Source organism: Phoca vitulina, unplaced genomic scaffold (genome assembly GCF_004348235.1).
Source record: "Phoca vitulina isolate PV1807 unplaced genomic scaffold, GSC_HSeal_1.0 scaffold4, whole genome shotgun sequence".
NCBI classification, from domain to species: Eukaryota; Metazoa; Chordata; class Mammalia; order Carnivora; family Phocidae; genus Phoca; species Phoca vitulina.
This window is the reverse complement of record NW_022589707.1, coordinates 13,669,112-13,685,599: the sequence shown is the minus strand read 5'-3', so window position 1 is coordinate 13,685,599 and position 16,488 is coordinate 13,669,112. Positions and strand designations below refer to the sequence as shown.

General features: G+C 47.2%; 1 protein-coding gene across 1 annotated transcript in view; it reads right to left on the bottom strand.

The window, feature by feature from the left end:
* PLXNA4 (plexin A4) overlaps positions 1–16,488 on the bottom strand; it is a 418,730-nt gene that overhangs the window by 147,723 nt on the left and 254,519 nt on the right. Inside the window, exon 4 of the mRNA XM_032401552.1 lies at positions 4,965–5,096. Coding sequence (XP_032257443.1) covers positions 4,965–5,096 — 132 coding nt within the window. The remainder of the gene's footprint in view (positions 1–4,964; positions 5,097–16,488) is intronic.

Sequence of the window (16,488 nt, the reverse complement as noted above, 5' to 3'; positions counted from 1 at the left end):
TGACCACTGGATTATGCGGATGGAGCCAAGTAGAGCTGCCCCAGTTGGCTCTGCCTTCCGAGTAACTCCAAGTGCCGGTGGACCCACCTCCAGACCTACCTCCTCGGCCCCCACAGGCATCTTGTCCTGGATCACAGCTAGGACCTGAGTGTCACCAGCTCATGTGAGTGTCCCCTGGAAGCAGACGCACTGTCAACAGGAGTCAGTAAAACAAAGAAGCCATGAAGGATGGCTTTGGCCCAGACACAATGCAAGGGCATCTCCAAAGCAGAAACAGGTGTTTGAGGCCTCTGGCTTTCAGGCAGGGGAGGGCTGCTGTGTGAGATGGCTGAGAGGCTGAATCTGCCACTTGCTCTGGGGCCTATCAGAGAGACTTGCCTTGTGTGGGGGACGCTGCTTCTTCCCCGGTGGGGGGCTGCTCCAGGGCACCTGAGGACAGCCCAGCTCTGCCACCTCATCTCCTCATTCATCTGCCTTGCTGACATTTTTTCTCACTTCCCTCCCATTGCTTTGGCAGGTTTTTATCACAGCAGCTTCAGTGTGTATAGACATTCCCTTGGGAGCACCGGCGTCATAGTAAATGCACACCATATACATACACACAGATATGTACGAAGCAGGACGGAGGCTGATGGGAGACATAGAGGCAGGGGCAGACACAGGAGGAGGCGTGCATGTGTGTGCGTGCACACACACGAACACACACACACATGCACGCACACACACATCCTACAGAGATACCCAGCGGTACCCTCACTCCGACACACCAAGGAGAAGCATATATGGAGAGTGAAAGTCTCGCTGGGTGAGACATAAAGAGGAACTCACATATTCCTAATAGCAGAAACAATACCCTGGCTTGGAATTATTCAATTTGCAAATAATCGTAATAGGTCGGAGGTGCCCTCACTTCTAGATGCTGAGCCAAGCTCTTTCTGCAGACATTATCTCATTTGTCTTCATCAGTGCCCGGGGAGAGCAATGCCATTTACTACATTCCCATTTCACAGATCACAAACGGAGGTGTGGCCTCTCCCAGTGCATCACCTACCACCTTCCATTCCCTGTTCCAAGACACCAAGTCATGGTCGCACCCCATGGCCTCTGAGCTAGCCGTTGCTTCTGCCTGGTTGAGGATTTCTTCCCAGTTGCCTCCTGCCCCTTGACTTTATCCTTCTCTCTGCTCAAAAGTTCCCTTCTTGGGAGGCTTCCTCTGACAACCTTCCTGAAAAGAGCATTCCCCACCATGTTCCTAGCCACCACTTTATTCCCACTGAGTCTGTGAAATTTCTCATTGTATTCGCATCACCTGACATACAGCATTCATTCGTTTACTCACTCGTGGTCTGTGTCTCTACCTAAAATATAAGCCTTATCGGGGCAGAGATTTTGTCTATCTTGTTATCTTGTTCCCCACTGAATCTCTAGTATCTAGAAAGTGGCTGACTCACAGTAGGTGCTCAATATTTGTTGGTATTGAATGAATAAATGAGGTACTGAGAGGGTTAGTAACTTGTCTATGGTCACAGAGCCAGGAAATATATAGCATTTGTATGCATACACACATACACACACACACACACACACACACACACACACACCCACACACGCGCGTGCGTGCGCACACACCACTCCATTCTCTGCCTCTACTAGTTATACTAGTTACCTTTTCTGACCCCCTAATCCCATGACTGGCTCCCCTGACAACCAACAACCCCTCCCCCCCTTCTTTAGGGGATTTCCAAAAGTCGCCGAATTAACATAAATTCAGTGGTGGTTGAAAGGGGCTTATTATGAATAATGAGACACCCATTTTATTTTTATGGCTCCTGAAGATTTCAGGAACTGAGGACAAGAGACCAAATATTATAACAAAAGATTTTCCCATTGCTCTCATCACTCAGGAAATTCCAAGGGTTCTGGTAGTTCAGTGCCAGAAATGGGAATGAAGACCAAATATATGTTCTTATTGTAAAGCCACAATATCATAATTAGGTATATTATATATGACTAGCACATCGGATCTGTAATAGTACTATTTAAGAGATGGTTAAAGTAGGCTATTTAGGTTTAAGCAGTATGTTTACTTAAATAAAAACACAAAAGCAAAAAACAGCTCAGGACAGGTTAAAGTTATGGCAGTAATAAACAGATGACCGACGTTTGGGGGATACTTCCTTTGTCTGAAGTGTAGTCTTGTAATTATATATGTAAGCTTAAACTTGGGAATTAAGATAAGCAGGAGAAAATTTGTATCAGTCCCTCTTTTCCAATTCTGGGTCAGTGATGACAATGGGGATTCAATCAATAATTCATTCATTCATTCATCAAATAATTATCAAAGGCCCATTAGGTGAGGTTTAGACAGACAAAGAAGACATAGGGCTGCCCTCAAGCTGCTGACAGTCTGGCAAGAGAGAAAGACAGCCTGGGGTGAGAAAAGCTACCAAAGAGGTATCTAAGCAGAGGTCAGCCATCGCTCATTGTAGAATGGGACGGCACAGCTCAGTTTTGAAGGACAAGGCAAAATTAGCCAGATGAGAAAGGGAAGTGTCCTCCAGGCAGAGCAGACGTCGTCGCTGAGCACATACAGACTGACCTGTAGACTCAGCCTTGCAAGGTGCTCGGACACAGCATGGCTGACACCAACCTACCAGCGGACAGAGGCAGGAATCTCCCTGGTATGTTTACCAAGCTGCTCTTGCTCCCAGCTCTACTTGGTATGCTCAGTCAACAAAGCAGCCTGTGGGGTCTTGATCTGCTTTCCACTGGGACTAAATCCCTGCTCCCAGCTCACCTCAGCCTTGACCTGAACTCCGAAGCTCCATACCTGAAAAGTCACCCAGAATCTTGATGCCACCACCTGCCTGACTTCAAACACGGCCAATGTCCAGACACTCCTGTTGCAATGTCATAAGAATAAGAGACTCCATTTACCAAGCCCTTACTCCGTGCCAGGCTTGGTTCGTGCCTGTTACATGTGCTATGTCGTTTGATCCTTGGGACACTATGGGATGTTATTATTACTTCCATGCACCGGTTGAGAACCTTAAGTCTTAAAGCGGTTAAGGAACTTACCTGAGATCGTACTTAGTAAATGGTGGAGCTAAGACTCATGCTCGGATATTCTGACACCAAAGCCTGGGCACTTAACCATTGTGCTGTACCACCTCTCCCCACAAAAAATGTGCAAACCCACTGGATACCAGTGTTGGGCCAGCTGTCACGGGCCTTGGGATTTTATTTTGATGACAGGCCGCCCTCCATCTCAGTGAGGAGCAGTCCCAGAATGGATGAATGCCCTGGTCCCATCCGTTCCTGCCTTCCTTTCTTTTCCAACAACCCAGAGCTCCCAGCGTACCTCATTCTCCAAGCCTGAGTGGGTACTGCCCACTGATGGCTCTCAGGCAAGCAGAATGCAAAGGACAAGGAGCTCAGAATCCCAAATCAGTTACCAGAGGGGGCTCCACACAGCTTATATTTTCCATTGTTGGAAGTTCTTAGAGAAAGTTCCAGGTTGAGAGATCCTGGCTTTCAGGTATGGTAAGAAATTGAAATATGTAATGCCTTGTGGAGGTATTGGGTCTTCTCCAAAGGAGTCTAAGGAAAGCTGCTTCTCCTCAGTGTCTAGGGCCTCAAAGGTAGGCAGGGAGTGTGGGCTCCATTGAAAAAGAGCAAGGAATGAAAGCAAAGGAGCAGCCTCATACCCTGTCCTGGCTCCTGGGGTCAAATGTTCCTCTGTCGGCCCCACATCAGGCAATCCCCAAGCCAGGGCAGCCTCAGTGAAGGTACCACAATGGGTCCCAGTGTGGCTGCGTGGGGAGTCCCTCACCCAGAGAAGATGTCATCGGGCTCTTGGGGAGGGTGGAGCCGCTGTGGCTGCCAAGGCATAATGCCCAAGCCTTGTGGGTGGCATAATGTGGCATTCATCTCCTTCACTCTGCAGAGAGGGGACAGGCAGAACAATCCAGACTCTGTCAGCAAGGTCCTCTGGGGAGTTCAGGCCTCGCTAATGAAGATGAATAAGAGATGGGATGTGCCCCTCATGGCGGCTGCCTTTGTCACATACATATTCATGGACTGGAGGGACAGCTCCTGGGAATGACCCATCCCACACAGAGATGAGAGGGGCAAGGCAGGGCAGTGCAGATCCACTCCTGAGGTGGGCGTGTCTTGTGGGGGTAGAACACACGGGGCTGTGAACTCGGGCACTCCAGACATACTCTTAAATACATGGAATTTTCAAGATGACGTATCTACCTTTACCTGCTGTAGGCACATGAGTCCTGGTAGAAGCCAAGGACCCCTGAAGAACTTACTTAGTACTCAGCTGAGTTCCAGAAACAAGCCCAACTTTGCTACTTCCTACTCAGTATCAGTTACCAGTAATCCCTGTACCCTATTGTTCTGCCTGGATTGGCCTCATGGAATTTGCTGGAACTTCATGCTAGAGGTCTAGGTACATACAAAGGCTCAGAACACACGCTGTATCATCTTACTTCACACAACAGAGACCCTGTTTTTTGACTCTCCATCCATTTGACTATTCTATGATGTTCCCTCAACTAAGATATTTGGGCAACAAATCCTTGCCCGCCATAGACCTCCAGGGTCCAAGAAGGTGACCTTGATAGGAGATTATACTCTGTGTAGGGAAATCCGGACAAACAACTCGGGCATTTGTACCATGTTTCTTCAAAAGACAGTAAATGTTGGCTCTGAATCTATATTCACCCATCACTTTGAAGTTAGTGGGTTTGTTCTAGACTCCCAGATGTTTTGATATTTTATTCCCTGTTTCAGCGCACTCAGCCTCAGTCCCCAGGCAGCATAACCAAAAAGATACACACCGAGCCAAATAAATCAATTGGCTTCTTTGCAGCTGGCCTCCTGTAGGTTTCTACTGAGCCACAGGCTAGTACTTAGCTGCAAGACAGATGTCTAACAGAGCCCAAGAGCCTTACCTGCCTTTCTGACATGATGTAGAGTTGCTCGTGGTCCTTGGAGAAGGCCATATCCCGGAGGACTGGGCCGGGCTCTACCACCTGCACCGTCTCATACTGGAGGGCATTGCCCCTGGGCCCATCCACCCGGATCTGTGGAGAAGAGAGAGAGGAGAGATGGTATGCGTTCAGATCCTATATTGCCCGCAGTCCAGCTTCAGCCCAGAGACCCTCCCAAGAGCTAAGGGAGAGGCAGTGAGCTTTGCCTCTGAGATGCCGAGGCCAGGCCCTGAATAGAAGCCCACCGCCATGGGCCTCCTGCTGGGAAAGGCAAAGAGAAGGGAAGGCAGGAGACCAAACCGGGCCCCACAAAGCACCTGGCCTTATCCTCTCTGGTTCCCTCTGCCTCAGGCTTAAGTCTTCGAGGCCTGGCTTGGACATCTTTGGAGAAGAGGATGGGGCTGGTATTGGGGAGCGGGGGCTGGGGATTGGGTGAACAGTGGGTAACTGAAGCTGCCTCAGATCAGAGTATCATCATGTAACAGAAAGGCAATATTTTTTTTTTAAGGTTTTATTTATTTATTTGAGAGAGAGAATGAGAGACAGCACGAGAGGGAAGAGGGTCAGAGGGAGAAGCAGACCCCCCGCTGAGCAGGGAGCCCGATGCGGGACTCAATCCTGGACTCCAGGATCATGACCTGAGCCGAAGGCAGTCGCTTAACCAACTGAGCCACCCAGGCACCCCAGAAAGGCAATATTATTTGCTAGATTTGTTCTCAGAAAATAAGCGGGTGTGAGGATGCAGGCTGATTCTTTGAAATGGCTACCCAGTTATCATTGCCACACCTTTGAGGGGAATCAGGCAAGGAGCCAACCTCGGAAGTTTCACACTGAGTGGGCTCATTCTGGCCATTAACTATGGGCTTCTGCTTCAGGCTTAGGAGTAGATGTAGGTCTTGAGACCTCCTAGAGGTTCTATTTATGTCCCCAGGGAAGGGGATATGAACATTCCAGGAAAATGCACATTGGGCATGAGTCATCTCCAAACTTCCGAGAACACTTAGCATAGTAGATCACCCCTGGGCCATTCTCAGGCCTTCCTAGAACTGTTTGGACAATGTGGAGACAACCAGGAGAGACTTTTGCCCACACCCCCCAGAGTGGAGGACAAATCTAGAAAGACGGGGGCTTCTCAATGCCACGTGGTGCTCATCTGACCCAGGGTGCTGGCCCAGGTCTCTAGAATCAGAGTCATTACAAGTCTGGGCTCATAAATTCAACACAATCGCTGCCCAGTACTAATAATACCACCCACCTAAGTTGGGACTAAACATCTGGAGGGAGACAGGGAGAGGCAATAGCTAGGGGATCACCAAACTTGATTAGATGCCATTTGTATAAGACTCTGTAAGGTACCCACCATGTAATTTTAGAGATTTCAGTAACAAAACTAAAGAAAAAAATTATATTCCATATAGTCCCATTATGGACTCTTACTTTTAATTTTTAATATTTAAGTTTTAACTTCTCATGAGCTCAAGGAGAAGAGAAGTTATTCAGAGCAAATAAATTACAGAAGGGACACCACATTAATGCCAACTGATGACATCAATTCATCTGAAAGTCTGCTGCCCCTCGTTTCTGTTGAATTCACTGAACTCTGACACTAGTTTATTTTGTGGTTTATGTGCTTGCTTTTAGGTCTGTTCCAGGCTCTATTTGTTTATTTTCCTCTTAAGCACAATTTTTAAGCCCTCCCTAGACGTCAGGCACTAAGAAATGGTTTTGCACGCAATTCCTTATTGGTGTAATCCTCTCAATCCTTTGGGCTTAGTGGTCATTTGTCCTGACTTCCATGGCCTCTCCATCATCCATTCCACCCTCTCTCACCTAGGGGCAAGACTGGACGCACCCCCTGCTTCCCCAGGGGCAGGGGGTGCTCCCTGATGGGCACGAGCAAATCAGTTTAATCTCATTCTGTTGCCACAGTGATTGAAGAAAACAGGCCCAAGCCAATCAACATATGCACTCAGAGCAAAGCAGGGACAGACAGTGTTTTGTGATCAGGAAGAGAGAATTTCTCCTCACCCTCAACACATCAAAGAAACAGCCGGTTCCAAGAGCTATGGGCAGCCCTTTTGTCATAAAGAGGGGAGCTGAAGCCAGGAAAGGTTTAGGTAGAGATGGGAAAAAATTGGTCTTTGGTGATGTCCCTGAGTCACTGAAGCAAAATGACACCAAAGCCTGCCCTCTGTCAGGACTTTCTAGTTACTCATGTTATTTCCTTATTGCTAAAAGAATAAAAAGGCTTTTCTGCAACATCAAAAGTCCTAACTGCTATACAGATACAAACGATGAGGACAATGAGACAGAGGTGCACTAAACAATTAGCCTGAGCTATAAAATCTGGGGACAGAATTAGAATCCAGTTCGACTCTGAAGTCCACGCTTTTCCTGCCACCCCATTACATGAGATCTTGTTCCTTGGTGGGTTTCATGTTCATTCGCTGGGGCGTGCCACCTAAATAAAGGCAGGGGGCTGAGGTCAGCATCTGTCTCTGGTCTATACGATGCCAGAGGCTTTTGCCAGTCATTCCTGATTTTGATGCTGAAATACTCGAGCTTGACACATATTTATTTTAAAAATGAAGAAATAAATGAATGCAGCTGAAAGTCCTTTTTGCTGATTTCTCATGAAGCTCATTAAAACAAACAAACAAACAAAAACTGATAGAGGAATAGAAAGAGAATACTTTTAGCTCTGAAAAGCAAAATGCCTCAGAATCCAATAGCCCTCCTGTTTCTGTGCCCACCCCCACACCCCCAGATGTCCATCCTGGCCAGGGCCTTCCTTCATCTGAATGAAATGAGAGTTCATGCAAAACCAATTGGGATTACCACCCAAGTCTGACCCTGTGGCGATGGCCTTGGCCCCCAGCCCAGGCAGGCTTCATCCCCAGCTGTAAGTCACCTCTGGAGCAGCAACACACGAGTGACAAGAGTGATACTGAACATGCTGGCTGGTCTCCAGCCCCCTCAGGCTGCCGGCAGGTGGTGGATATGTGCCCCATGCAGTGCCTGGGTCTGATCCCCAAGGGAAATTGGATTCAGTGTCTGATCAATCTTCTTTATCATTGGGCCCCAGCTCCTGCTCTTTAGCACAAGGTGATGTGCTGGATGTCGGTGGACATCAGAGGAAACCAGGTAAGCGGGGGGCGGGGACAGAGGGATGGACCAGGGAGCACCTGGGGCACATTTTCATGGGCCTTCCCCAGGGAGGCGGGATAGGGTTATGGTACCCCCTTCCACTCTCTGCCTGGATGGGAAATCAGTCACTGGAAAGGCCGGCAGGGTTCCCTCTCCCCATACCTCTCCCCAGTCCACGACTTATTTCAGAAAACAGAAAGGAAAGCATCCATTCACCCACCTGCTGAAAGAATCTCACACAGATCTTGGATAAAAGGAGCTTGTGGTAGGATTGGCTGAATGACGGACAATCATAAAATTTAGGTAGGACGGTCCAGCTGCTGGCTCCTTTGGCCTCACGTAAGCGATAGCAACGAGAACTGCCAATAACTGAGCGGCTACTGGGTGTCAGGTCTCCTGCAGGCAGTCTACACGTACTAACTTCTCATGTAAACCACCTAACTCTGCCAAGTAAGCATCAATATTTTCCCATGTACAGGTGAGGCTTAGTAACTTGCTCATGGTCACAGATCTAGCGAATGGCATGGCCTTGATCCTTACCAAGATTGGACTGATTCTGTCCGTGCCTCCGTGTGTTTACATACTAACCAGCACATGTTGAACCAGGTTCTTTTGGTTGTATAAACCTGCATCCCTTCAAGAAGTGCAAGTAGTTGACGTTAAGCAAACGTCACCCTAGGAGTGTGGGAGGAACCGCGTCTGTGCCTTACTACATTTCTTGTGGGAGGGAATCATGCATATGAATGAAGACGATGCTGGTGTAAATTTTCAGATAATGATCCCTTATGTTTTTGTTTGTTACCTTGCACAGCATTCTTTTTTTTTTTTTTATTAACATATAATGTATTATTTGTTTCAGGGGTACAGGTCTGTGATTCATCAGTCTTACACAATTCACAGCACTCACCATAGCGCATACCCTCCCCAATGCCCATCACCCAGCCACCCCATCCCTCCCACCCCCCCACGACTCCAGCAACCCTCAGTTTGTTTCCCGAGATTAAGAGTCTCTTATGGTTTGTCTCCCTCTCTGGTTTCGTCTTGTTTCATTTTTCCCTCCCTTCCCCTATGATCCTCTGTCTTGTTTCTCAAATTCCTCATATCAGTGAGATCATATGATAATTGTCTTTCTCTGATTGACTTATTTCGCTTAGCATAACACCCTCTAGTTCTATCCATGTTGTTGCAAATGGCAAGATTTCATTCTTTTGATGGCTGCATAATATTCTACTGTATATATATATACATACACTACATCTTCTTTATCCATTCATCTGTTGATGGCTCTTTCCATAGTTTGGCTATTATGGACATTGCTGCTATAAACATTGGGATGCATGTGCCCCTTCGGATCCCTACATTTGTATCTTTGGGGTAAAACCCCAGTGGTGCAATTGCTGGGTTGTACGGTAGCTCTATTTTCAACTTTTTGAGGAACCTCCTTACTGTTTTCCAGAGTGGCTGCACCAGCTTGCATTCCACCAACAGTGTAGGAGGGTTCCCCTTTCTCCGCATCCCCGCCAACATCTGTCGTTTCCTGACTTGTAGATTTTAGCCATTCTGACTGGTGTGAGGTGGTATCTCATTGAGGTTTTGACTTCTATTTCCCTGATGCAGAGTGATGTTCAGCACTTTTTCATGTGTCTGTTGGCCATTTGGATGTCTTCTTTGCAGAAATGTCTGAAAATGTCTTCTGCCCATTTCTTGATTGGATTATTTGTTCTTTGGGTGTTGAGTTTGAGAAGTTCTTTATATATTTTGGATACTAGCCCTTTATCTGATATGTCATTTGCAAATATCTTCTCCCATTCTGTCGGCTGTCTTTTGGTTTTGTTGACTGTTTCCTTTGCTGCTTGCACAGCATTCTTAAATAACATCGCCTCATCGGATGGTTGTAAGATTTTTACGATGTTGATGACTAGCATCATCATTCTCATTTTGCCAATGAAGAAACCGAGGTCGGGGCTGTTCTGTGCCTTGCCCAAAGCTCAGTGATAAACCAATGACAGTCAGGACTAGAGCTCAGGTCTCCCAATTCCTAGCTCAGTGCTTGCCTCTTAGCGATTTAGATTTTCCAAAAGCCTTTGACAAGGTTCCACACGAAAAGGCATTTAAAAATAATGAGTCTCTGTGGGACTTTGGGCAGTTTGACCATGGAGAGAGAACCGACTTAGAGACAGAAAAAGACACGTTTCTGCATGGAGGAGTGGGGCTGGGGGCATTTCCCAAGCACTGGTGTTATGACTTGTTTTATTTAATATTTTGTATAAGTGGTTTGGAGGAGGGAGCAAGAAAATATGCAGACGATTCTGAGCTCTTTGGGACAGCAAGAAGGCCAGTGATGGAGATGAACTAAGAAGGATGATGCATCCTCAGTGAGCACTGGGGAGGGGAGCTGCATATGGGCAAAAAAGCTGGGACTGCTTCGCATCTCATGGGAACAGAGACTCAGCCTTGCAGCTCCACTGTCCAGCACAGCACCCAGGACGTGGCCGGTGCTAAGTAGTTACTGACAGGTGTTGGCAGGGGTGTGAGGAAAAGGAACTCTTGCACACTGTTGGTGAAAATGTAAATTGGTACAGTCACTATGGAAAACAGTATGGAAGGTCCTCAAAAATTAAAAATAGACCTACTTTATGATCCAGCAGTCCTACTCCTGGGTATTTATCCAAAAGAAACAAAATCAGTATCTCAAAGAGATAAATGCATCCCATGCTCATTGTAGTATTATTTATAATAGCCAAGATCTGGAAAGAATCTAAATATCCATTGATGGGTGAAAGGAGAAGGAAAAGGTAATACACACACACACACACACACACACACACATATATGCATATATATATATATACACACATATATATTACATATGTATATATACAAAACATACATATGTATATATTTTATAAATATATAATATGTGTATATATATAGAAAATAAAGCCTTAAAAAAGAAAGAAATCCTGCCATTTACGACAACATGGATGAACCTGGAGAAAATTATGCTATGTGAAATAAGCCAGACATAGAAAGACAAATATTGCATGATCTCACTTATATGTGGAATCTAAAATAGTCAGACTCCTAGGGCGCCTGGGTGGCTCAGTCGTTAAGCGTCTGCCTTCGGCTCAGGTCGTGATCCCAGGGTCCTGGGATCGAGCCCCACATCGGGCTCCCTGCTCCACGGGGAAGCCTGCTTCTCCCCTCCTTCTCCCCCTGCTTGTGTTCCCTCTCTCGCTATGTCTCTCTCTGTCAAATAAATAAATAAAATCTTTAAAAAAAAAAAAAAATAAAATAGTCAGACTCCTAGAAGCAAAGACTAGAATGGTGGTTACCAGGGGCTGAGGGTTGGGGGAAATGGGGAGATGTTGGTCAAGTGGCACAAACTTTCAGTCACAAGACGAATAAGTTCTGAAAAATCTAACATACGGCAATGTGACTAGAGTTAATAGTACTGATTTGTGTATTTGAAATTTGCTAAGAAGGTAGATCTTAAGTGTTCTCATCACACCCACAAGGAAAATGGTAACTATGTGAAGTGATGGATATGCTAATTAGCTTGACTGTGCCAATTATGTCACAAGACATACATATATCAAGTTGTATACCTTAAATATATACAATTTTTATTTGTCACTTATGCCTTAATAAAGATGGGGAAAAATGAGTAGTTACTACATAAATGGTCAACTCCCTGTGGGAAAAACCAGCCACATTCTACCAGTGGGACCATGGACCCTGAGCTGATCAAGGTGAGACCAAAGAATTACTCAAAGTGAGAGGCAGGACCAAGAAAGGACTGCTCAGGTCATCACTCACTGTTCCCCATACTCCACAGTAGCCCGAATGGCCAGCAACATGTCAAGCAGCATTCAAATGGGATTTCAGGGGAAAACAGACAAACAGAAGCCATTCTCCTGGCCAAGTTCACTTGAATACAGAATATCATGTTCAGTCCACCCCTGATAAGGTAGAAACATAATCCAGATGCCTGCACCTGGAGAACAGCCTAGGAAAGATGCCTCAGGCCATAAAGGCATAGTTGAGATCAAAGGAGACGTGTCGGCCAGTGGGTGGGTCAGTTGCCAACACAGGGGCCACCCCGAAGCTGGTGAGGTGACAGTAAGAACAAACGAGATTTATTATTGTACATACCAGGACAAACAAGATTTATTATTTTACACAACGCAGATGATACTTGTAGATCACCTAAGCAGTGAGAAAGGATGGAAACAGAAGTCGATTTTTTTTTTTTTAAGATAGAAAATGTAAAGAAGCTGCTAATGTAAATTTGGGTGTTTAGAAGATGCTGTTCTAAACAGAGCGCTATCACATCCTGACCCCACATGTCCCCTGAAAGAGGGAACCTCCACATTCATTCACTGTCTATAGGGCATTCATGGAATGTCACGGTATTCTAGGCTCAGAGCTAGCTTCTGGAGGAGAAAGGTGGGTCTTTGCCCTACCCTCCAAGGAAGCCTGTCTCCTGAAGGGCTCAGATACTTCACAAATAAGGCCACGTGGCAAGTGCTACAACTGAGGATGTTCATAGGCCTCTGTTCCCTCTTCCCAGGAGATCTGGCCACTGACTGGGGTGTAACCAGGAACTATCAGCCCAGCCCCAAAGTGAGGCTTGAGGGAGCACGTGAGCCATATGAGCTACCAACACGGCACCTCTAACTCTGAGAGTCTGACTGATAAAACACATAGTGGGTAATATCAGATTTATTCGAACGCCACATTCGGAGACAAAATCTCTTAAGTCCATAGGAAGATTGACCCGGAGTAGCAAAATTAGTGGTAAGAACAGATTTTATAAAGACATATCCACATTGGCCAAGAGAGGTGAGAGTAAAAATACAGAAAAGGGTGTCAGAGGGAGAAATTTGGTTGTCTTCACACAGCCCTGTCCTGAGGAGACTGAGTGTAAATGTGTTCTCTGTGGTCGGGTGTGGTGTCCCTTTGGGTCTCACCAAAGACCCAATGGAATGTTCTTCTAACCAGCACCAGACAACAGCAATATAATGCCTGTCACAAATGTGGGCCACATGTGAAATTTAACATTTTCCACTAACGGTTACATTAAAAAAGAAATAGGTAAAATTGATTAATTAATTACAATTCATTTTAATCATCTATTTTATTTAACATAATGTGCCCCAAGTATTATTACATTTGCATGTATACAGTATAAGAAATTGTGAGATATTTTACATTCGTTTCCTCACACTAAATCTTTGAAACCTGATGTGTATGAATTTTATACTTACAGCAACCCTTAATATGGACCAGCCATGTTTCAGGGGTTTAATAGCCACGTGTGGCCAGTGGTTGTCTTATGGGATGGCACAATTCTAGATCACTGTCATCCCTGTGTTCTGATCTGCGCTCTCCAAGTGACCTTGCTCATAATTTGGCGGCCAACTATCCTTCTAGGGGTGCCCTCGGTTGAGATCTTACTCACTCCATTCCCTGGCTGACACCCTTGTGTCTCCTGGGAACTTCAATTCATAGCATGATGCCTGTGTCCCACTATCTTTGCTTTTCTGGAGCTCACAAGCTGTAAGCTCCAACCAGCTGCGTGGTCCCCATCAGTCCAAGCAAGTTACAATGCGCAGTTGTGCGGGCCGGGTTCTGCTCTAGCCTAGCACTCGGCAAGCTTGTTTGATGTACCCCTGCCTTCTCTTTCCACATTCAGGCTGCAGGCACTCTGGGCACACCTCTTGCATGCCAGGAACGCCCTGTGCCCCGGGGGACAGTTGAGAACACTTAAGAACAGCTGAGAGAGAACCCAGTGGTCAGAAGAGACACTACAGGGGCATAGTCTCAGAGGCTCCCCGCTGCACCAGGCAAGACTGCTGCGGGCGAAGCAGGACCTGGATGGTGTGGGCACTCGGGGCTCTGGGGGCACAGCTAACTGCCAATCATGGGGAAGAGCTTCAATATTGAACAACCAGTGAGTTATTCACAATAGCCAAACATGCAAGCTATCTAAACATCCGTTGACAACTGAATAAAGAAAACATGATTTATATATCACATAGATACAGTGTGTAGACATAATATATATAATACACACATACATACATGCATACAAACAATGAAATATTATTTAATCTTAAAAAAAAAAGAAGGGAATCCTGCCATTTGTAACACCATAGATGAACCTGGAGGGCATCATGCTAAGTGAAATAAGCCAGATACAGGTAGACAAATATTTTACGATCTTACTCCTATGTGGAATCTAAAATAGTCAGACGCAGAAGCAGAGAGTAGAATGGAGGTTACCAGGGGCTGGGGGGAAGGGGGCATGGGGAGATGTTGGTCAAGGGGTACAAAGTTTCAGTTATACAGGATAAATAAATTCTAAAGATCTAATATACAGCAATATGATCATAGTGTATACTTGAAATTGGCTACAAGGTTGGTCGTAGGTGTTTTCACAATGTATATATATATTATATATAATATATATATATCACAACATCACATCAAATCCTACACTTTAAATATATACAATTTTTACTTGTCAAATATACTTCAGTAAAGATGAGAGAGGCAACAGTGGGTGAGACCACACTAGGACAAAATGACCGGACCTCAGTCCTGCCTGGACCACACAGGGACCTCCGTCATGGTGTCTAGCACACACGGCGCCTTCCCCTGCAGGCGGGCTACCCGGGACAGGCGCGCGTGCCCCCGGGGGCACACACTGGCACACCCACTCTGGTGCGCACGCATCCCCCACCTGGTGCACCCTGCCGCTCCTGCTCGGTCTGCAGCCCGGGCTATTCCTAGGCAGCGCGGCCCTCTTTCCCTCCAAGCCATCCACCTCTCTTCCTCCCTGGCATGGTGCGTGTCTGCGCTGCCAGGCAGAGCGCTATTAAAACATCAGCAGGGTGGCCTCCACAAAGGTCAGCCATCCGGGGAGCTCCTGGCAGCTGCTTGTTTGTTTACTGGAACATTATCTGGGCCGGGCTGTTGATTTACATCCATTGAAGGATTGAACAATAAATATCGGCTCCCAGTAGCAGGCAGATGCTTGCACTAGACTGTTCTGGCTGCCTTCTTGCTTGGAATAATCTCCCTAATGAGCAAACAGTGCCATTCATCTTTAAAGATGCAGGCAAGCCCCGGTATCCCCCCCCCCCCCCCCCCCCCCCCCCCCGCCCCTTTCAGCTTTCCTTTCACATCCTCCCCAAACCAGACTTCTTGGTCAAGGTCTACCCTGCCAGATTTCTGGGCTGGGCCCAGCCACGAGAAGGAGAGGGTGGGCTCTCGTCTGGCAGGCCTGGCAATGGGGTTGCAACTGGGGGGGCAGGTGGTGGGGGGCCGATTAAACCCTGGGACAGATGTCCCTGGGACACTCTGAATTCTCCATCTAGACCCTTAAGCCCAAACACAGAGGCCAGTGGAAACCCACCTGGTGACGTGGGTGGCCCCGTGGCCAGGCCACCTTCACAGAGCCGGGGTGCGAGGGCAGGGCTTGTGGAGACGGATGCCCCACATTCAGGCAGTGCCAGAGCCGGAGTTAGGCCTGTTTCCCTCTCAGGCAGGTCTCCAAAGTTCCCAGAATCTCAAGGGGCTCCTGTGCAAGGACATGCAGACCAGGCAGTTTGCAAGATGGAGTCCGTGCTGGGGCAGGCAGGGTGCCGACAAGAGGGGGCAGGTGAGGGGTCTAAGGAGGGAGGGGAAGGATTCAGGCTCTGCTCCTCTCAAGAGCCTTGAGCACACAACTTTGGCTCTCGTAGGGGTCCTAGCTCTCTGTCCTGGCCTTGATCCGTCTCCCACTGAGGCAGAAACGGCAGGGAGGACCCTCGGTGGGAAATGAGTGACCAGGATCCGCTTTCCTGGGTCACTCTAGGGCCGCCGTGTCTCTCAGGAGGAAAAATAATGAACCTTTTGGATCTTATTTATGCAGATTATTCAGTTGGCCCCCCGAGACTCTAAGTGACATAACCTGGTCACTGTCACTCAGCATCTTGCCACGCAGGCTAAACAGCGGGTGGAAGGAAGGAGCACGCCCTCGAGTGCCAGCATCAGGCCCATCAGAAGCACTCCTGTGATGAATGAATGAATGAATAAATGAATGAGTAAATGAATGACCTGAGAAGCTAACTCAGGGCCTGAGTTGCCATCGTTGGAACTGTTATGCATATGCACACACTCACAGACACAAACACACACACGTGCTCACACACAGGCTCTCTGTCCCTGCAGATGAGGGCACGTCTCAGCCCCCACACGGCCTCTAGGACTTTCCCTGTAGAAGTCTGTGACAGGGCGCCTGGGCGGCTCAGTCGTTAAGCGTCTGCCTTCGGCTCAGGTCATGATCCCG